General features: G+C 42.5%; 1 protein-coding gene across 2 annotated transcripts in view; it reads right to left on the bottom strand.

Annotated features, from left to right (window-relative positions):
- Positions 1-398: 398 nt before the first annotated feature.
- Positions 399-23,323, bottom strand: part of CMIP (c-Maf inducing protein) — a 137,544-nt gene continuing 114,619 nt past the window's right edge. Inside the window, exons 11-21 of one of the 2 annotated variants that reach the window (XM_075161487.1) lie at positions 15,651-15,716; positions 14,551-14,577; positions 14,036-14,084; positions 12,466-12,573; positions 9,782-9,898; positions 8,203-8,343; positions 7,196-7,243; positions 6,287-6,433; positions 4,672-4,777; positions 3,455-3,525; positions 399-928 (exon numbers count right to left, since the gene is read on the bottom strand). In XM_075161487.1, coding sequence (XP_075017588.1) covers positions 875-928; positions 3,455-3,525; positions 4,672-4,777; positions 6,287-6,433; positions 7,196-7,243; positions 8,203-8,343; positions 9,782-9,898; positions 12,466-12,573; positions 14,036-14,084; positions 14,551-14,577; positions 15,651-15,716 — 934 coding nt within the window. In that variant the 3' untranslated portion in view covers positions 399-874. Of the gene's footprint in view, positions 929-3,454; positions 3,526-4,671; positions 4,778-6,286; positions 6,434-7,195; positions 7,244-8,202; positions 8,344-9,781; positions 9,899-12,447; positions 12,574-14,035; positions 14,085-14,550; positions 14,578-15,650; positions 15,717-23,323 lie in introns of both variants that reach the window. The other variant, XM_075161485.1, reaches the window with a different exon arrangement.

Raw genomic sequence — 23,323 nt, 5'->3', positions numbered from 1 at the left:
ATACCCCCCTTGAGAGACACTTTCCTTCCTATTTTGATAACGTTTGAGGCATTTTGAAATCAAAAAGACACCGCGAAGAATGTTGTGACAGAGAGGGAGTATAATACAGTATGCATTACTAAAAGGCAATTCTTCAAGGAGGACATTTCCTTTTAAAAAAAATAATAACAACAAGACAGCAAACTAGTTTATACAGTACTATACGCAAAAAAAGGGTAAAAGAATTAACAATTCATAAATAAAAGACAGGTCCCAGACCTGTTATTTGTGAACCATTTTCTTAAATAGGTGCATTATGTAAATCTTATGTACAACAAAATTACTTTGCATAACAACTGCAAGGACACGGGGGGAAGTGAAAATCATATTGGTTTTGGTTTTCTTCTCTTGAGATTTTTCTAAGTTTGATTTTCTGGAACAAAACTGGTGAAAGAGGAGTTCTGACTGGATGGGTGCCAGCCAAGGAAACCCAGGTAAATAATGACAAATGAATATATTTTTTTTTCTCCACACAGCATAAAACACAAAGGCAAATAAAATCCACAAAGGTGTTTTTTTCCTCTTTATAATCCTCTTGCTGCTACAAAGTCTTTTTTTTTTTTTTTTTTTTTTTCCTTTTCAATTTAAATTATGTTGATTCCGAAATCACAAAGCTGAAAGAATCCGGCCGGGTCCAGGCTTGCCCCGTCCCCCCCCAACACACACAACGCCACTCCTCTACCCCACAACCACGACTCCTACCACCAAGTCCCAGGACTCACTGCTCTACAGGTATTAGCCAAAAGTTATTTTCCGGTTTGTTTTTCTCTGTTTGTTTTAAAAATCTTTTCCTTCTCATGAGAAGCAAAAGAGAAGAGGCGGAGGCAGGGAGAGTTCACCATGCTTCGGTGTAGCGGACGTCCACTTCTTTCAGATTGGGTAGTTTCGCCTGGGGGGGGTAGAAAAAGGTCAGAATTAATGACACGCGTTCAGGACTCAGGAAAAAAGTTCCCGTCAAATCTGTACCATCAGCAAACCGGGAGGGCTGATCTACCGGCCGCAAACCGCAGGAAGATGCGCCACGACCTGAACCCTGCAGAGTACCAGGGCCGAGTTCAGCAGTGAGCTGAAGCTTACAGGTGTTAATGAAGGAACAAGATGCGGAGCCTTTACAGACACACAAGACTAAGTCACACTGCGGCAAAAACACGTGGCTCCAGTAAAACCCGTGCACCAGTGATCAGGTCCAGATCAGACCCCCATCTTTCTTTTTTATACAAATGCTTAGCAAAACTTGTTTGTCAAACTCCAGCCGTGAAGGCAGTGGACTCGCACTGCAGCAGCCAGCCACACGTTCCTTCTCCACCCTCCACACTAAGTCATTGCTTGATTTTTCCCTCCATGTATTAAAAAAATTTGGAGAGTGTTAGCAAATTTGGTGTCTTTGTGGTCTCCTTTCCATAACTCCACTGCATCTGGACATATTGTTCCTGAATTACCCTGCGCGAGGCAGATGGGAATCGGCCGTTTGCACTGTTCCTACTTGTCGATCCCGTTTCCATGCTCTCTGACCATAATTGTATGGCTAATTCTCTCAAAACAAATAAACACGTTTAATTAGGCTAAGGCATAATTGAAGAGTTGGAAGTTTCTAGGAGTCATTATTACCTCACTCCTTGATTTATGTGCACACATATTTTGATAAGAGCTAGTCATAATCCTACAGACACTGCCAGCAAATAATTTTTCAGTTAGGCAATAATGACTTCAGTAGTGGGTGTTTATTTATTGTCTGGTTCAGCCTGCCTGGTACATATGTGGGTGTCTGTGTGTGTGCAAGCGTGTTTAGTGGGGTGGGGGATGGAGCAGAGAGGAAATGTCATCACTGGCTTGTGCCTCGAATGCTCTCGCAGACCAAGGGGAGAAGAAGGAAAGATTTGTATCAAAAAAACGTTCTTTGAAGTCTGAGCTGTTCTCAACAGACCTACAACCATGTGCCCCAGGGAAGGAAACTATTACCCTCCCCTTTGAACACACACAGAGCTCAAAAAAAATGGCCACTAAGATAAATCTCAGTGAAAGAGGTGAGAGGGGAAAAAGTGACGCATGCCTGTTTTCTCAGCTTTTTTAATTCTCTGCAATCATCGGGACTTTGCTCACAGCCAGTTTTGCTGTTTGCCCTGGCAAGTCACTTTCTTGTGTTGCTGCTAAGGACTGTTAATGCAATACCAGAGCAGAGGGAACCGGTTAGGAAAACACGAGTTTCGGTCTGAAGTTAGTGGCAAAGGGGCTCAGAAGCAGGGGTAGGACTGGAGGAGCCTTTCAATAGACTCGATTTCAGAGCCCTGGGCCAAATACAGCGTTGACCTTGATTGTCCGTAAATGCTTGGGGCCTGATACAAGCTCCATTGTGTGAACCCATCTGCAAGCCAGCTGTTAATTCCAAGGACGACTTCTTTGCATATACAATTGTGACACAAGTTTTGAAAACTTGATCTTGAAAAATCCAAACTAGCAGCATTGCAACTGAGTCCCGGGGGGAGCCCTGGCTCCACAGCCAGAACCAAAGATACACGTTTGCAGTGAGTTTTGAAAGCAGAGCAGTTTCAGAACTTGCCTCAAGTTCAAAACTCAACCCGAGGTTGTGACCTTTTTGAATAAACCTGGCACAATCTAAGGTTTCAACACACAAGACAACATAATGTGGAGTTTCGTCTTGAGCGCTTGGGTTTATAAGGTAAGACTTTGGGAGATGTGACTCACGCAACACCAAAGTGAAGACAAAGTCCACGTGAAGTCATGAAAGCCAACGCATCTCAGTCTTTGCCTGAAACCATCTGGGGCCGTTCCCCTCCCACAGCTACATTCTAGTTCTTTACACCATTTTGCCGAAGTGGTTGTAAATTCACAGTACAAATGTCAAACTCGGGAACTGAGCGTTTGTGCAGGTGTTTCTACTTAAAGCCCAGTTCCAGTCCAAGAGGTATCAAGATAAACTTGCGCCTTCCTCGATGCTTTTACTTCTCCCTTTGCGTTCTGAATCAAAGCTCCGTAATGCTGTTCACCCACATTACTTTTGGTCCTGTTATCAGTACAGGACATGGCTTTGGAGGTGTGCACTAGATTTTACCTGTCTGTGTATCCTCATCGGAAACAACCAGTATGCTCCTATTTATGAAACCTTTACTGTTGGTAGCACTGGCAGAAAGAGTCAGTTTCTGATTCCATCTCATACTCGTCCATTCAGCATATTAAACGTTTCCTGAGTCCATCAAAGCCAGCAACCTCAGAATGCTGTTTTCAGTCGTTACCTCCCCAGAATAATCCACTTTACCCTCTTCGGATGACTTTCATGCTACCCACTCTGTGGGGCCGGTTCTCTCTCCTCTAGGCACTACCACCATGTACTTGCTAAATCTGCAAGTCTTCCCGGGCCAGCTACTTCTCATCTTTAGTGGATGCAATTCAGAAATACCTTGAGATCTTCGTAGGTGTCTGCTGAAAGTTTGGTGCTGTTCATATTTAAACTACACAGGCTCTTCATGGCTAAAAGAGAAAACACACAGATATTTATGATCACGCTGCATTTTCTTAAAATATAAGGCTTACAGTAGGCCAAAGCATAAACAAGACATGACTATGTGCAGCACTCTCAGGAAAAAGCTGAATAGTGTAAAATATAAAAGTACAAATGGATAAACAGCTGTTTGGGCCCTCATCCAGGAAAAAGTCCCTATTTAGGAAGGGCCATTAAGCATATGCTTAAGTCCGCTGACTTCAAAGGAGTTCAGGCAACTTCTCATAATCAGTTTCCTGCACATTATTCTGAATAGTGCCCGTTCTCAGTGCTCTGCATGGTGCACGCGGGGGCCGTGCTGATCTAGCAGTCCTCCCTCTCCCCTCCCTGCCCCCCATTTCCATTTTAGGCTCCAGTACTTAGCAGAATAGTTTCCTAAGATGAGCCATAACTACTGGCCTGTCCGGCACGTCTCTGTAGGATCAAGCCTATTAAAGGAGCCCTTTAAACCCAATAGGCGAGGTTTATAATACACTGCTGGATGTAGGAAAGGGCCTCATTCTGGCACGTCGAGCAGCTCTCAGTGCACAAGGGAACCCTGAATGCTGCTTGGATGGCCCCGCTCTGCCTTGCCCTATTTAAAATAAGAAAAGCGAGAGTTTCACCTCCCCAAAAAAAAAGAAACAAAAAATGCCAAAGAGGGTACAAAACCTGCCGTGCACGGTTGCTAAACTCACTAACAAGTTGCTACGTGGCTTTGCAGCGTTCCCCTCCTGCACCACGAGCTCAGATGCCCACCCAGAGGGGACACCCCCAGGAGGGCACGTGAAAAAAGCCGGGAAGTCCCAGGGCAACAGGTCACCGCGTGAGATCGAGACAAGTACCATCAGTGAAGTCAGAGGCAAGAGCTACAGTACGGCCTGGGACAACAAAGCCCACACGAGGCCACCAAGTGTCGGCAGGCTCAGATCACCGTCCTGCTTCCCCTGCCTGCAGCTGAACGGCCACTTGCGTGGGCAGGGAGGAGGGAACAGCTCCCAGACACAACCACGGCCTGTCCTAAATCCCTGCGGAAGCAGCGCTGTGGCAGCCGAGAAATCAATCTTCTGTCTGAACCCACGTGAATTCCTCCGAACCCACATAATTTTCCTCCGTAGCTTATTTTGGTCACTTACAACTAAGCGCCAGCAGCCCAGCATCCGTGACAGGAGTCTCGCAGAGGTTGAGCACTTGCAGCATCGTGAGGTGTTCAGAGAGAAGCCGCAACCCTGCATCTCCGAACTGTGGGGCACAAGCAAAGCTGTTTTCAAACACTGCAGGAACATCGTGTGCAAGTACCTCAGTGCGAGCAGGGCACATTGAAACGAGGTTTGCAGATGAGTCCTCAAAGTCACACTCAGTTTACCGCAATCTCAAATGACAGGGGAGAAAGCAAATAGTTTTATCCCTATTTTGCAGATGGGGAACCGAAAAATTAAGTGACTTGTGTGCACTTAACCGCAGGCCATCATTTAATTAGAATGGTGCCTTTGAAGTCTGGACTTTGTATGAGAGAGCTCCCACCCAGGCTATACAAGATGGTTATGGCAGTCTCAGCCAGTTCCCAACCACATCACAAAAAAACCCCCATAATGCATGTGGTATTAATTAGCTATTTTGGTCTCAAGAACAATGTACTATTGATTGGTAATTGTTCTATTGACCCACTTCGTTTCTGCTGTTTCCAAATTCTAGATTAATGGAAACCAGGATATCGCAAAATAAAATGGAATCTAAACTCTTTTTTTTTTTTTTTTAATTTAAAAAATCATACAAAAAGCAGGCTCTTTGTCCAGTGAAATCAAACTCATTTTGAGCAAGAAGCATCAAAGTTTTCAAATCCAAAAATTACATTGTTAGAACCAATCTGGAGGAGATACAAGACAATCTTAAAACAAGCAAGCAATCAGATTCTACTTCATATTCCCCACACAAAAAGAGGAAATTTCTGGGATAAAAAAGTAGTTAGGAAAACAAAACAAGATATTTACATGACATTTGAGTGAAAAAAAATGCTGCTTTTTGTGGTTGCACTGAGAATAATCATATTTTCAGCGAGGACTACAAATACATGCTAACAGAAAATGGGGAAAACCTATTCAGTGCAGAACCTCAGAGGCCAAAACCAGCAGAGAAATGTAGAAGAAAAAATTTAATTTTAAAGGCTCTTTCAATTAACAGCTGAATAATTTGTTCAGTTAACTTGGCCTCTTTTTGCTTACAAAATAACCACATTCTCATTATAGTTTCCTTCTATTTATTCATTATTTGAATTTCTTTTTGTTGCTCTTGTTTTTAAAGAAGTTCTGGTTGATCAGCATTCAGGGCAATTCACTGCCTACACTGCATAGACTTTTGTATTTTCCTTGACCAGATGAGCTGCGCAGCATCATTTTTTTCATCCTAAATGGGTGAAAGCATAAGCACTTCTCAGATGAACAGCAGCACATGTACTGTAAAGTACGCAGTATCAACAATGCCTAACTGGAACATTCAACCCAGGATAACAGCAACCCTTTTATAATTAAAAATAAAATAAAATTTAAAAAATTAAAAAAAAAAAAAAGAAGAAAAAAGACAAATCAGCCTCCAAGATGAGCTAGACCATAGAAAGGCCCTGTAAAAATAGCACGAGGACAAACTCATTCTAAGCAAGCCTCTTCACACACTCTCTCGTGCTGACGTAACGTGAAATTTCAGAATTAGTCAGCATTGGTTCCTGCTCTGAGTTTCAGCCTGCAAAGCGCTTACCTGAGTTGACCACAGGTTCAGCTGCTTGAGTGAAGGCAGTTTAATGAGGTGCTCAGCACAAGCACTTGTCACATTGGTAAAGGCCAGGCTGAGGTTTTCCAAATTTCCAAAAGATCCCGAGCTTAGCAAGCGGGCCAGGTCTGCATCCTGAAAGCAAACAACAGATTGATTCGCAAGATTATTGACTCCTCAGCCTGCAATCATCTGCAGTGGTGTCACTGATACTGTTAACCAGCAAGAGTTGCACAATTACACCACTTGTTTACAGTAATAGAGAACCACACAGAGAAGTTTCTGTTTGTTTGGCAAGCAGTTGGGCTCTTGTGGCAGCGTTGCTTCACACACCCTGGGAAAAATGTATCCAGACATCAGGACACAAATTTTCTTTGCGTGTGTACCCTTATGAGACACGAAGGCTTCAGTGTCAGAACAAATGTCAAAGATGGGTCTTTTAACTTAATGAAGATTTCCCTGCAAGTTCTAGGTCCAAACTGTGTTCAGGACCGTTACCTGGCCTCAGTGAAGTTAGTCTGGGTTTACACCAGGCTTAACTGCAACAGCGGTGGGTCTCTTTCAGACTTTCATGTCTAAGATCCGGAACTGGACATTGTGAAGTCTGCTTTTTTAATGCAAAATTCTTTCCCCAAATCTACCATTAGATCCTACTGTAAATTCCAAATCTGCGCACCAGTATAAATCTGACAGTCTGATGCTTGTACTGACGTTGGAAACTGCTGCACAGATCCAGGAGCAGAAATGTGCCCTTACTTGTGTAAACTCCAGTTGTGTTGACAGAGCAAGTGGAATGGCTCCCCCCTTGACTGACCAAAACCGCTGTGCCACATGGCAAACATAAATCAAGTGTTTAAATATGGAAAGCTTGTTTTTCTATTGACATGATTAACTTACTGTGGATTTGGATGGCAGTGTTAACCTTGTGGGACCACCTTTTCTTTGCTGTAAGAGAGAAGATATTTTGGTCAAACAAGCTGCTATTCTACATTTCAGACCAACTGAAGTATAGCAAGCTCTTCACTAGAGCAAACCCTGCTCCGGTTTCAAAGCTCCCTGCCAGCTCTTCCACCTCTTCCCTGCTTTTTCTGCACCGACAGATTTTTTTCTGAGTGTGCTGGATGCAGGCCTGTTGCTACCCAGGGGACGTCCACTAACCGCAGCTAGTGGTCTTCGTGCCATGGGTCAGCATTTTGTCTGATTCAGCATGCCATTATTTGGTTACTTTCACTTTAAAGGAAACAGCCTTAAAATGCTGGACTAAGATAGCAAGGGGGTTGAGACCGTGCAGCTGATAAAGTAATTTGTTTGACTTCAAACAAAGCATATACATTTCAGGCTGGGAGTAGGGGCTAAAGAAGACAAATATAAATGTGAAAGAGGGAAGAGGAAGATTGTGGGTATGTCTGCATAGGTGAAAAAGTGCTAATGAGAGCACATCTATCTTCAATCTGTCAATCCTGTCTTTAAAAATCAGGAAAAAATCTTTTTCTCATAGGCTCTAGCTCTGAGAACTAGACCTAAAGACCATCTCAGTGAAATGCTGTGAATGTCAAAGCATTAAGAAATGCTGGCCAGCACTAGAACCATTTGCTACTCATATGTCAAAAGGTGGCAGAATTTGACAAGCTGACTTGTAAGATCTTAAGACAGCAGGATTTCACCTTTATTCTTTCACAGATTCTAAGCAAGTTATTGAATATCATTCATAAACATAGTATGGGGTTAGACACACCAGTAAATATCACACAATATGTATATTCACAGTAAAATCCTCCAAACACTGCTCCCATCCTGTTGTTAACTGGGAATTTCACACCCTGCTTGTCTTTCTTTTGTACCTCCATTTCTGGAGAGTACAGACCACAATGTGCTATGGCAATACTGCATGCAGGGTGACATACCAGCTCTTTTAACTCCCTCTGCCTGTCACACAGCTGTTCATACATTCTCTTTCCCACGTCTGTGCTTTCCAGGGTAGAGATGATCTGGAGCTGGGTGTCGTTATTATCGATGATGTTGTATTCCAGCATCAAACACAAAATCTAGCAGCAGAATGAAAGAAGAGTGGTCACTGCAGTGCTTACGTTCAATTTCTTCCAAATATCCTAATTACACGGGCATGCTAGTTTAAATTACTGGGTAAGGTTTTAGAGCGTGCATTATGCAGGCTATATTAGAGGATCGTAGCAACATTTACTGACCTTCCAACATAAGAAACCAATTTTTTATTCGTAAAGAACGAACTCTAATCTCTGAAAGTCAGCCTATCTATCCTGTCTTCCATTAGTGCTCATTCCTTCTGACTGAGAGGTGCAATTACTTCGCATCAGTCCTGGAAGATGGCTTCATGCCACAGCCCTCTTCAGAACAGGTACAATCGATCCAGTATTTCCCAGGTACACCGGCTAGACTGCAGATTGGCAGACTTGGGACATTACACATGAGCAGTAGAGCCAAGCAGTTCCCTAAATGCTGGATTTTCTGTCCCTAAGTGCTGCGGTTTCTGTGCAAGCAGAATGCTTGTGAAGTGCATCCAGTCTACGAGGCAGGATGGGGAAAGGCCAGAGAGGCTCCGAGAGAAGATGAACCTGGGAGCTCGCTGCTGTGGCCAGGACACCCTCCATCTCATTGGGAACACGCCTGAGTCACCCCTGGGCAAGGGGCTGCCAGGAGCAAGTTAGACACCAGGGATGACTCCAGTGGGTCGCATGGGCTGAGGACACAAGCTGCCCCCTTTCAGCTACATATCATGCCATTCAATTAAAATGCAAAGTTTTTATTCCCTCCATAATTTTAATTATTTTTAATGAAAAAAATCAAGCAACATTATATTCAAATTCATGCAGCACACTCTTTTATTTACTCGATTAAATTTGCATGCACAGATCCAAGTCAATGAAAAATTGTAACTCTTTCCACCTATTTAATCACCCTCTATTTCCATTTAAAATATATGATTACATTTATCAAGAAACTTCTCTAAAGAAACCCAGAAAAATATGTATAAACTATTAGTGCAACAAAAATAACCAATCATAAGCACAAAAAAAATGTGTATTAATGCAAGTAAACAAGGTTTTGTAAATGCACTTCTTGTGCACTGCTCATTTTGCAAGACAAGACAGGCATTTAGTCATGGAAAAGCCTCGTGGTTCTGAATTCTGACCCCTCACCACAGCCTATACCATCACGGCCATTTATTTCCCATCTTAGCCTCTCCAAATGAATTATAGCAAACAATCTCTCTCTCCAAAAATTCTTGCTCCCACCTTTCATGTAATTCACACTCATATCTGCAGAACAACAATATTCCGTTCCACTTAATCAAGAGGATTGATTGCCCGCTGCTGGTGTTTGATACGACACAAACCTGAACTCGGCTTCTCTAGTTCCACTAGCTCTAATCCTGGGAAAGGCACTGTGAAACCGAATCTGAGTACTGCTCGTAAACCTATATGACTACGTATGTTTAGGGCTTACCTCTACCATCGTCTGGTTACCCCTCAAAGCCAGTAGCATGCAAGGTCCTAATTTATTTTCAGCCAGTGAAAGCAGGAACTTCTTTGTTTTATAGCAGGATCCCATTAAAATATGAACCTATTTGAGAAACAGAGCTAAAATTAGAGGGGTAAGCCTAAGAAATACATATACCTCTGGAAGGGACATTGTTACACAGTCAAACAAACGTAAGGATTTGCAACAAACCTAAAGAAAAGGAGGCCCTCATTGCAATTATGGTTGCAGTCTCTCAACAGCTTTATTGCTGATTGGAAGTGACTTTTTGAAAAAGGCGATGCCTAGAGAGATCGGGTAGTTTTCCTCCATAAAGGAGCTCAGCTGACAGCCCAGAGGCCTGATACAGGCTCCCCAGGAAACATCAGAGCAGCTGTGCAATTGCCCCCATCCCCAGTAACATGATGAACCCAGCCCCAGGGGAACCACAGGAGATTTTGCCTTCGCATCTGTTTGCGGTTCAGTTTCTCTGGAAATGCCAGCTGGTGAGCCAGGGCTGTGTGGGCTGGATGTCTAGGTAAAAGGCAGCGGTGCTGGCAATCTGCTGGCTGAACACTAGCCTTCGTTAAGGGGTGGTGACAGACAAAATCACCTGTTCAGAATGAACAGACAGGAGCTGACTGGGAGAGGAAGGAGTGCCTTAAGAAAATCCAGCAGTCCTCAGCCCTAAGTCAGAGATGACTTCATTGCTTTCATGCTCTTGGGTCATTATCTTGCTTTCCCTTTTGCTCAGTTTTCCCTGAAAGGAAAGAAATGCTGAGAACACTGTCTGAGTAAGACTCCTTCAAGTCCACTAGCTGACAGAAGTGTCCTGCAGACTCTCTCCTAGCTCCAGAAAGCATCGGATGATATCACATAGTAACACCTACGGTAAAAATGCAAAGCCTCCTGTACAAATCAAATACAAGAGTCTCTTCTCACAAAAAAGGTTGGCAATATTCTTTCCCATTTAAAAGCCCTAGACATTAGCTGCAGAGAATTTTGGGTTCCTAGCTGAAAGTCTTATTTTATGGTCCAGACGGCTGATTCACCAGCTTGCTGGCAGAGCACTATGTGAGAATTTGTAGTTTCCAATGACCCGGGCAGTAAGCGCTCCATTATGTAGACTCAACATCAGTACTACTCTACAGTAAGCTTGTAAATACGTTTTATGGTCCCCCTGGTTCATGGTGTTGCCTGGACTGTGTTCAATACTGCTGAAAATACCGCAACCATGCCACGATGGGGTCAGTTCTATGCGGATCATGTGCTACCATGCAATTCTTCTTCCTCATGGCTTCACTACCAGCAAGGCCTTTAGAAAAACACAAAATCTTTTTTTCTTAAGTATCCATCAGCTCAGGTGGCCTTTAAAAACAGTAAGCTTCAAGCCAAAAAGGATTTCATTTCATGGAGTTATCATTAAGCTTTTTTGGAGGTTTTCTTGAGCGACAGAAAATGCTGACGCTAACACTAATGTAAGGTCCATCTCAGAACAGGATGTTTTTCAAACTTTATGGTTAGTCGTTAGCAGCTCTTTAAGTATTTATCAACATCCTTGCAAAGGGCACAGAGTACCGCATATTAATGTGTGTTAGCATTGTGCTTTCTCATGCACGCTATCTCCTGATGCTCATAAATATCTTGGACCACAAAAGCTCTCAGGAGAAATGATATAGTTCTGAAGAAATTTTCTTTCAAACATAAAAAGACATAGAGTCAGTGAAGAGGGATGAAACCTTTTGTGAACAGTCTCTGTCCATTATCTGTTTCAAAGGTATCTGATCCATATGAATTTAAGTGAAGAGTATAGACAGATATGCATGTTCTTTATGTCCCAAAATGTTCAGCATGTGGGAGATCACAAAGTGTAGATCCCCCTGACAGTCACTTCACTGTCTACCCAACAGCCAACTTCAACAAATGTTTTTCCCCTTACCAGGGAAAGGAAGTAGTATCATTTCCATCTTACTTGCTACATGGAGAATTAAGACACAGTGAGACCTACGTGACTTCACCCAGGTTGCAGAGGAAGACAGTGCCAGCATCAGTGATTAAAACCTGTTATTTTCTGTCTCGTCCTTCTAAGAGTTACAAAAGAAATAACTGTGGGAAATGGAATGCTGGTTTCTAATTATACCTCCCCACAACAATGTAATTGGGCAGAGAAACTGCTAACGCATTTTTACATCCATCTATCCATCCGTTGATTAATTCAATGTTACTGTTGTTTTTAAATTCCAGGGTAGCCTATAAATGAAAACTATAGGTGTGGATGTGCAGAACAGTCTGTCTCCCTTGTCTGCCAGTATTCCATATTCTCTGAGAGTTTTTTACACAGATACTCAAACACACATATTTATAAATACAAAAATACATACATACATATGCACACACATATATACATGCATGGGTTTGTGCACTACATCACCAATGAAAAAACACGCCAAAATTCAAAAAGAGAAAGCTAACGTTAACCAAATTGCGATTGCAAGGAAGTTCAATGGATTTGGTGATAAAAAGATTTGTATTTCCTAGTAAACACTTGTGGTTTACAGAACGATGATTTTGATAATTTTTTGACAAAAGCAAGTAAATCTTGTAACTGCCAACTACGCATTAGCTACTTACTGCAAAGAAGTTACTAAACTCACATTATTGCAGACACGTACCATACTGGCAAACAGCTCGCCATCATCGTCGCATGCCACTCCTCCAGGGCTGTAGAGCTGGAACCAGCCGTCTTTGCCGGCCCGCACACTCAGCAAACATGAGTGAACCTGCCAAAAAGTGAAGACATTGGGAAGGTTACAGTTCCTGCCAATAATCACCAGCGTCTCCCACACTGGGCCAAAAATAAGTAACTTTGCAAAACGGGGGACTGCTGGAAATTTCATGGTTAATATTCCAACCTACAGAGCTGCAGGCAAGTCTCCACTCACAGAATTCATTTTTTCAGTATAGACAAGGAGGGAAGCTGTATCATTGCTAATTGCATGGCCTTTTTCATTCCCTTTACACAAATCAAACACAAAATGGCTTTAATCTAGAACAGCTCCTTTCACTTGGAAAAAAAACAACCAAAAACAAAAAAAAAGACTCAAATTTCTGAGCTTCTGCCATTTCCCCCCCATCCTCTCAGCATGTGTGTCTACACTTCTGATGTGATCTGCATACCAAATGCAGTGGCTGATGGCTTGCTCATTCCAATCATTAAAAATTCCTATTACTCCTGCTGTAATAAAACTTGACCAGAGTCAGGGTCAAGGAAGTCCATAAGGAGAATTCAACAGGGATACGTAAGACAGAAGTTGCACAGAAGAACTGGCACCAGTGAGCAACCACTAGTCTAAATTTGGCCCACGGTAGAGATTACTGTATCTAGTCCCACAGTTTAACAGAGGAGTCATAATTAAGCTTTTTTTTTCCTTTTTCCTTTTTTTCTTTTTTCCTTTTTTTTTCCCCCCTTGAAGAGACAGATGTTCTATTTCAATTTTTCAGGGGGGTGGAGGCGGGAGGTAAAGTCCATGTTCTTTCCTTTGGGCATGTAACACTAGTGACAGATGAAATCCTGGTGCCATTCTAAGACAAGGAGGTCTCTCTTATCTGACAAGGATGACTACAGCCTCCTCACCCAGAGTTTGGGGGAGCTTTCTTCCCTTTATGCCAACACCAAAAATTAATGCGGATGAGAGGTTCCCTCTGACTCAGCCAAAGCTGATGATGTTGAACAAGCTACATGTGCAGCTATGAAGCAGTCGGCCACCATGAGGCTACAGCTACGCACCCATTCCGGTACGCACCTCCCACCCCCTTTCTCCTTTCTCTCTGTAATGAGAATTACGGTCATCTGCACACAATGTAACTGAAACACAGCTAAATAAAACCTGTTATTTTGTAAGCTGTATGGATCCATGGATTTTGCTTCCCTTTCTTTTGTACGGAAGATGAAAAGCTGGGAGAGATTCAACATAGTGAGAAAAATCTTGCTGATTGCAGTTTACTGCAGAGCAAGGACATCAACTGATGCCAGACAAGCAGGTCACACACATGTTGATACATAAGGCAAGAAACAATTCATACTAAGACCATGTGCCCTGAGTGGCTATTACTCCCTAAGAGACTTAAGAACAGCAAAACCACACCATGTTTTGAAACAAACTACTTAAGGAGAGGTCTTCTGAACAAGTATACTTGCAATCCCTCCAATTAACACTCCGTGTAAACTGACAATGAACTCACTTCTTGCCTCGGGTCTTCTGCAAATCTCTGAATCACATATTTCAGCTCCCTGAAAAAAAGAGTTAAAAGGACAAGAATAAGTTGTTGCTAGCCACAGTATTCATACAAGTGTCACATTTCTCTTGGATTACACTTTAAACAACATATATTCATGCCTTTTAGACAGAAACAAGTTGAACTGCTTCCACAGGAAGGAAATACAAGGTCTAAAAGTGATTGCCAAGGACAGTGTCTATTCACAATAGTCTAGAAAAGCTTTCAGAGATGTGCAGTGGCAAACTGGTTTGCAAATTCTACCAGCATCCAGTGTCTTTAGTCCTTGGGCTCCTGCCGTCACAGTAAATTACAAAGAAAACTACATCTTTTTATTGCTAACAGAACATGCTCCCAGCCTCTCACAGATAAAAAACATTAGAGGCACAATATTGAATAATGCATCATTGCTATTATTGAGTAGCACAAGTATTTTAAGTAACTACCCCCTTTAATAAAATAAACAAACCCCACAAACTTACTTTGTGAATTTCTCATGTGCAAGAGCCCTGCAATTTAAAACAGAAAAGAGAAGAATATGAGGATTTGAGAGAAGGGGGGCAAGCAAAAATCAAACAAACACTTTTCAGTTCTTTCCAGATAATAAAAGGATGTGCTAAGCAACTGCAGCACACAAGACAAAAAGAATAATCTTTCCAAAAAAGATCAGGTAAAGTCTCCCTCATTAATGTAAGGGAAAAAAAATGAAGGGAAAAAAATAAATCACTTGGAACAAATCTGAGTCCTGTGTTAGACAAGGGTCTGACTAACGTCAGTGGGAGCTTTGGGTCAGAAGAAAGTAAGTAAAAGACTTACAATACAGCTGTATAATTAAAACAGAATTTTGGCTACCTTCAAGAGCCAGGTGAATTCTTTAATTGCAATGCAATTAAGGTACGGTCACAACTAATTAACATCATACATCAATAAAGCAATTAATGGTCATTCTGTGAAGTGCCTTGCATCATGTTATGGTTTACAGCTCCCCCAGGACTCACATTTGACTCGGGTAAATGATGTCTCTGTTGCCTATCTCCAAGCTCTTGCTGTAGCCCAGGTAACCTGGCACGGAGGATTAGACCTCTCTGATTCAAGACATCAGGTCATTAGGGGATGTGATAAGCTAGCAAATTGTACAATTATAGGTTGTAATGTTTGTCCATGGAGGTCTGCATTTTATAAACACTACTGTTCATTAATAGGTTTCTGAGGGAGCTTGGCTGATGTGTAGGGTAACTTCTTCATTTAATGCAAATGATACGAGTCTTTGTGACGCCATTAAAGCATCCTCCTCCACTAAATCTCTTTACTCTCCTCCTCACCAGCTTTCCTTCCTTACTTGTCTGCCTGTCTCTAGTTAACCATTTTTCTCTTCAGGATCATCTTGGAGAAATGGGAAAGGAAGATGAAGATGGGAAAGTCTTTGCATCCCTCTGCATCAGCCAAAATCAACTCTAGATTCTAAATCCATACTAGAAGCACAAAGCTCCTATTACCGTCAGTTTTTAGCTGACATTGTATTCCCCCATAAAACAACAGTAACAAGAATAAGCCAGTAAATACTAAGACAGTGCAAACTTACTCCTTGGGAAATGGGATAGGTTGAAGCAAGCTGGCCAGTGCTGGTCTCCAATCATCATAGTCTGACCTGAAAAATGATCATTTTATTAATAAGATACCAAGTAATTGAATATGGTTTGTCAACAGTTAGTTCAAGGAGTCAAAGGCTTTTTACTGCAGGCACCAACAACCTTTCTGTTTTACTGAGACACTCTAAAGATCTATGGTGACATTTCCTTTTCCATTTTCAGCACATTCTCCACTGAGGCACAATAAATCTGGTATTTACAATGACCTCCAGAGAGGCCTTCTTTATGTCAACTTAAAGACACTTGCTGTTTATGAAACCTGTTGACATTTAATCACTAAGTAATACTTTCATCTAAGTTGGTACAGCAATTACCAGGCCATTGCTATTTACAGCTCTGCTCTGCATTTAATTGGAATTATTTTTTTTTCTATAAGACATAAGCCCATTTGTAAAAACAGACACCACCACCCCCACGCCCCCCCCATTTTTGACCTTGGCACAAAGGAACGGGTCAGTTTAAACAGTACAAAGCTCTTAGCTTATGAGGGAAGAGACTAGAGAAGGAAGCACTGTCAAAATTATTAAGAGTGAAAGAGGATCGATGAGGATAATCACAGCTGAGAGCTCAGACCAGTGGACCCTGTACGAAGTGTCTCCTCTCTGTTGTGTTAGCACCACGGATCCCAGCTGATGCATTTTGTTTTCATCTCTGCTGTCAATATACAGAACTGTCCTTCTAGGAGGAGCCATCCATAAGGGGATGCTCATGTGAACTAGGATAAAGAGAACACTTTGCTTTACAGCATGCACTGGTCAGCGCAAACCAATCTGCAGCATATCATCTCTATCGGCCTGCAAAATGCCAGCTGCTCGAGCACGTATGGTGAAGCAGGTACAGCTTCTCATGTAGGAATGGCACTCTGCACACTGCCACCCCTCTCCTTCAAATGATCTCGAACATTTAGTGATTAGTTAGAACTAATTAACTGCCATACCAATGCTCTGCACAAAGCGTACAATCATTGGAAGATGGAAGAAGTGAAGAACACAGAAGATAAGAGAATTTGGCAAGTCAGCACCAAAACGGGGCACAGAACACACCAGCCAAAGCCCAGATCCCGGCACTGCCTGCTAGGCCACTCTCACTCCAATTAATACCAATGAGTATGTACAGAAGAAACCGCAGTAAATCTCATATGGGGTGAAACACCTTGGGATGTCTGTAGAAGACAATGTAGAAGAGCCTACTGTCTCCTCTTACTGCTGTTACCCCTTGGATTTCAGTTTTAAAAGCCAGATTATTGGCTGCAGCTTACTGCAAACTTGGCACAGAAGTATGGTGTTTCTTTAGGAAGGAACGAAGTGTAACATTCTCAAATGGACAGTATCTACTGATAGCATTAGAAACAGACAACATATGCACGGGAGGCGTTCCAAAATAATGCAATATTTGCAAAGAGAAGGTTCTAGCCCAGAGAAATTGAAGATGGATCGATTTCCAAAAGTCTCAACCATTTTTTGAACACATAAACCAGAGACTTCCATAAACTAATAATACACATGATGTTGGACAGTCCACAAAGGCACGTTCATAGACACAAAGAAAACCTATGTGCATGAGCAGTATTCTTAAAAAGCAACATGCAGAGAAATTTTAATTGAAATTGATAATCATGATGTAAAAATCAACCAGGGAGGCAGTTATCAGTCGCCCAAGAGTAGTATGAGTTCAGGTTACAAAAATATGTAACATCTCATGCAAGTAACCAATCCACAAGAACAACTCTGATCTGATGGTAGCTTAATGTATCAAAAACCAGATGAATGCCGTACAAAAGCACTGTGGGATGGGTTACTAGCTCTTCTCCCATACTGCTGTGCAAAAGTCCCAAGTTCAATACAGACACTTTTGTTTCCCATGCTAGGCGCAACCTAGCACAAACTAAAGCCTATAATTTCGGTAGGCAACTTCAGCGAGTACTTCTGCCTTTTTCATGGGTGCATTACCAGATAATCCTAGCATGTACTTTCCAGTCATTTCCTGAAATCCCTCTACCAAGAGGCCAAGAACCACAACATCGTGTTGAGTTCAGGGCGATGGTCTCCGCCCCCACCTGCAGTTGTTAAACAACCATAAAAGACTTAGGTACACAAGGCTGGGCTTAAAGGCAGGCAGTTCAGCAACTGAGGTGGCACTGGCCAGGCAAAAATCTCAGTGCTGGTTCTTTCCAAAACACCAAACAAATAACATTTGAGAGTCTTGGCTATGTCCCCTAATAAACACAACTTGTTTATTTTGCTCTTGTTATCTTTAGCACTTGAGGCACGAAGCATAGCGCATGTGAAGCTGCAGTAGTCCAAAAAAGAAACCTCACGCCCATGCCAGTTGCGCTAGAAGCCATTGAGCTTAATTTTCTCCTCCATCAAGAATTCTGTTCTCTGGTCTAAATTAGGAGCAACTCTGAGATAAGGGGTGTTACACTAACCTAAAGTGAGCACGAGTCCATCGCAGATAGAGCACTTTGCGATCACCCATTCACAAGGTTCTTTCCAGAGACAAAAAAAACCCTTACGTGCTTAGACACTAAACAAATAAGGAAGATGACAAACTTTGTTTAGTGCCTCGGAACAGCAAGACATGAAGCAGGACTTCATTACAAGGGGTTGTTTTTCCACTTTGTCTGTGGAAAGTGAATATCTTGAAACACCTGAGGATGGGGCTTGTCATATAAACTGAAATAAGTCAAGGAAACCTCTGATGTAGCACCTCTAAGATGAGCTCTCTGGGTTCTTTTAATAAAGGTTTGATTAATTAAGGCTCTCCACAAGACTATTTGTTGTTTCTGACCTACAGACAAATTTAATGGATCAGCGACACAGAACTCTGACCTGTGTTCAGATGCATCTGAAAGTCTCTGTAGGAAACAGATGATGCAACATATCTATAGCTGCAGCCATGAGAAGTGCCAGAGGTCTCTGATCCATACAGCCTACGTTTCACTACATCTGTTAGGTGTGAGAACATAGTCCGTACCACAAGAAGTAGTCTGACCTTGAGCCGGTACCACGCTTCCACTCAAACATCCATCTCTGTACTTAGGATGTCGTGTGCTCCTCCTGTCACCATTTACATCCCCAGAAGCCGTCAGTCCTGCAGCGCTGTCCTCCTGGGATCACTGCTGTGCCCAAGCCTCAGGTCACCCTCCACATCACAGCCCCACTCCTCGCAGGTGACCTCTGGGTGCAGCCTGAACGCTGGCCTGGAAAGCTCATGCACGGACCTCAGCGCCGGCGCGTGGGTCCTCAAAGAACTGACAAATCTAATGAGCAGTCTTTTTTCTTCTTCTTTTTTTTTTTTTTTTTAAACACACATACCCTTTGGAAATTCCTACTAAACCAGTAGCTGATTTTACTCTAAAAACGACACATTTTTATTGGTAGATGCAAACAACGTTAAGAGCAGATTTTTGAGCAGAAGAGACCTGAAAGCCAAAAGGCTGAGTTAGGAAATTCAAAGGTGTTAAAGGTGTTTCACATCACGTGAGATAAAGCACCTACAAATCTTTCCTAACAGAAGCTTAAAAGCTGAAACCCACTTGGAGGCTAACCGTGACATCTCAGGTTAAGTGTTACACCACTAAAATTCCTCCTTGAGCAATCTGGAGAGTTGTGATTAGTAATAATGTGAACCGATCAATTTTTCATGGCTGATCTTCAAAGGAAATTGCAAGAGGGAGAAAAAAGATGCTTTGTAATAGACTAAGACCAAGTGAAACACTGCAGACAGAATTGGACGGTATCACTCTGTGGCTTTTCTTGAAGCTGGGAGTTACGTATGGCATCCATTTGCAGAGCAGGTCTGTGAGAGGGCAGTGAAAATAAACCTCCTGTTTTCCTAGGAGGAGAAGAAAGAAAGAAAACCGTCTCCTATGAAATATATAGAGTTTGGTCACATGAGTGGGACCTGAACATAAAATCTACACAACCTGTAATCCCTTCAATCTGAGCTAGGAAACACGAAACAAACATAGCACAAGAACAAAACTAAACTACTTATTAAAAGCCTACGGTGTTTCTCCTCCTCCCACCTATTCCCTTTTCAAAAACATTTTCCTTCTGTCTGTGCTCATCTCATCTGCACTCCTCTTTCATTTCAGACAGTCGCTTTTTTCTTTTTTTTTTTTTTTTGGGTCCATTCAAAGCTCTAACACAAGACAGAAGTGTTTGAAGCAGGGAAAGAAAGGGAGATAGATAAGCCCTGGCTGCAGTTAACAACCACCGTGATGCGCCAGACAAAGAGGCCATGCCAGGAGGAGGAGGGAGCACAGAGCTACAGGGAGAAGTCGGGAGAGCGCCTGGGACAAACTCCCTTTGGAGCTTCTCAAAGGGTGCTGGGCTGAACGCTCACGCTCATCACACAGCTCAAATCCCAGGCTTGGCCTTATAAAAGCAGAGGGGGAGAAAGACTCCCTGATGTACTCACTGGCTCTGATTTTTGCAGGATTTGCAATTTTAGGTGAGTAGCAGAGCAGTCAACCTGCAGCCAGATCTATGGGTTCCTGGGAAATGCGTGCTAGGCTGGAGGTCAGGGTGCCAAGCAGGTGAAGGCTGTCAGAGCAGCTTTACCTACCCAGCAATCTTTTTTAGGGGATTGGCCAGAACATTGGCCAACCATACTAATTAAATAATCCCCGACTGCAGTGACTTTGCCTCTGGGCCATCGTCGCTATTGGCCTGCCAACATAATACATTTTCCTTCCCCAGGATCACCTTTCACCAAAATGAAAACCTGCCCATATGTCATGTGCGGCACAAACAATCCAAAACATATTAGCAGCCCAGGGCAACCCTGATAAACATGACATAAGAGAATCCACTTGGGATATTCAGAGCATGCCACTGACCTATTGGGGAATGCAGAGAAGGCAGGGAAGCTCCAGTGGGCGCTTGCGTTTGGAAAGCTGTCTGTCTTATCCCCGGGAGACTGCAAGCCCCGAGTCCTCTGTTTTTAGAGGAAAATAAAGAGACAAGGAGCAACTACTTGGAAGCAGCTTGTTTCTCCAGACTGAGCAGCTTGAGAAGATCAAAAATCTTTTAGGTAACTCCTCTGCTATCAGATAATAATAAGATGACCAAGCCCCCCAGACGTGTACCTTATTCTCTTCTTTCCCTGGCTCTAGGTCCAACTCCTCTGGATTGTATGACACAAGGTTTAGCTCAGGGCTCCAGGGCAGGCTGAGAAAAAGCCCCATCAGCTCCCCTGTCATATAAGGCACAAACCTGCTATCTGCAAAACAGTGAGGTGTCTTTTCATGTTCAGCCTTCTTTTGAGCTGGACTTCTTTGTTTTTTCAAAAGAAGAAAATTTAGCACCATTGAAAGGCCCTAGAAAGGTCCTGCCCTGGCTGCTGAGAACACAAAAGGTCTCCACTGCTCACACTTGGCACGGCAGCATCAGGAAACAGCAACGCAAGTTTGCGCAAAGGAGCCGGCTCTACCCTGGTCATACAGGCCCCAGAGAGGGGCACAAGTGTTTCGGCATCTGGAAGGACCCTTGCCACTACAGGCAGCCATGGAAACAAAAGGGTGACAGCTTACAATACAACATCATCCCAGCCACAGCCTCCCCAAGAGGTGTCTCTTCTTGCAGCCAGTTCATTTGCTATTTGTTGATCCGGATTTCACTACAGGCACAGTCTAAGTGTTCTCCCCATGCGCTGGGTGTTGCCAGGGGAATCAGTGGGGTCCTTCAGGTGACACGCAGACTTTGAAGTTATCCAGCCCAAGGAAGAGGACACACGGCCCCTTTTACTGCAAATTTCTCTAACCGCAGTTGTGCTGTTCAAGCACAAGTTTGGCTGTACAAGAAATTCTCTAACACATGGAACGCTAAGCAGCTCTCAGAGCCTCTAATTTAATATGATGAACAGAAAGATTTCAATTAATTTAGTGCATTTTCTATGCACCAGTTTAAGACTCGTAGCATTCGGGAGGCACTGACTGGCATCAATAACACTATCAGAGTCCAGAATGCATTAGAGAATATTGACACGAAGTTTGATCCACTTTTGAGTGCAGGACAAAAATACCATGTTCCACTACAGACTGTGTCTCCTTTAAAATCTGCCCAGACTTTGGGTCTGGTGCCAACATCTTTAAAACCATGACTTTCTGTTTTCCTTTAGTATGCAATAGTTGTGTTCTGTTACTCAACTACATTAGAAAAAGGGTCAAAGACGTTCTTGGTGCTTGCCACACAGATGAACTTTCTAATCTGCACATTTAGCTTTCTGTGCCAAAAGTGAGGTATTACAGTGATTATTAAATAATTGCTGTTACATTTTTATCAATATTAGAAGTCCTTTTTTTCCCCAAAAAAGTAAGTATTGTGTAGGAGTTAGGTGAACAATAAAATGTCCTCTGCTTAAGAATTCTTATTTGGAGACTTCCAATAATTAAAATCTGCCTAAATAAATTACTCCCTGCTGCCCTAAGTTAATTATGTAAAAAAGATATCATTGTTGGTGACTCTCTTGTTTTGATGATGATATTGAGTCAGACACCTAAAAGAACAATTAAATTCAATGCTAAGCAACTTATTCATGTTTGGTTTACCACTGTTATTAATAAGAACATTATTTTAGTGACTGCCCGCTGAGAGCTCAGCTCCTGGATAGCAGTTGTTTTATAATTAATGTTTTCTTCCTACTGGCATGTTCTTCAACTCTCTTTCTTCATATTCTTTGTTTTTCAAAGCACAGTAATAGTATTTAGTGGATCAGAAAGCCTTTGTTCAATAAGAGTTTGAGCATGCAAGGGATCAGCATCACAACAGCATTATCTTTCATTTTTGTTAATAACTACTAGCCTTTCTACAATGCTCTTCCATCACTGGTTTCAGGGTTTAAAAAACAACATTCGAAATCTTTACCTATATCTTACGGATAAGGAAACTGCGGCACAAAAAGAATCAACTTATCTCAAACCTCCTAGTAAGCCAGTGGCAGAATCAGGAGCAGAACTCATTTCTGCATTAATGCTTTCAGGTCCGAAAAAAATCAAGGGATGAATAGGAACGGAAGGGAACCCAAATCAGTGGAGCTAAAATGTACACCAGCCATGGGTCTGCCTTAGAAACCGTCCTATATTCTCATAGGTTGTGATTTCTCAAGCAGGGTGTGGACTCTGGCAAGGCAATCTGAGGAGAGTTGCACCAATTTTGTGGTATCGCTGGTCCTTCACTATACACATCCTGTGGGTTTCACCCTTCAGAATTAGTATTGTACAAGCTGAAAAAGGGCGCAAAGCTGCTCCACACCTACAACCTGTGCGATAATAATAACAGATTCCCATTTTCATTGCTGCTATTGAAGAGTTTGATTTTTAAAATGACAGCAAACACGTTAAAAAAAAATGTTATTTTAAGGTATGGAGTGAAATAAGAGTTCTTCGTGTAGGAAATTATATGGGAATTGAGACCTGGCATATCAAATGTTTAAAATGTGGAGAGACTATGAGGAACAACATGCCTATTCGTGAATCTGTTTGTAAGTGAATGTCAGCTGCATGATGAAACCAAAACCGTCAATGCTTAGTGAGTCAGCATCCAAGCCAGCATCAGGATTGAGAGAGTTCATAGTGTTTATGGAAAACATCTAGAGTCAA

The sequence above is a fragment of the Calonectris borealis genome, chromosome 12 (assembly GCF_964195595.1).
Source record: "Calonectris borealis chromosome 12, bCalBor7.hap1.2, whole genome shotgun sequence".
In the NCBI taxonomy this organism is placed as follows: domain Eukaryota; kingdom Metazoa; phylum Chordata; class Aves; order Procellariiformes; family Procellariidae; genus Calonectris; species Calonectris borealis.
Note: the sequence above shows the minus strand (reverse complement) of the source record. Positions and strands in the feature narration are given on the sequence as shown.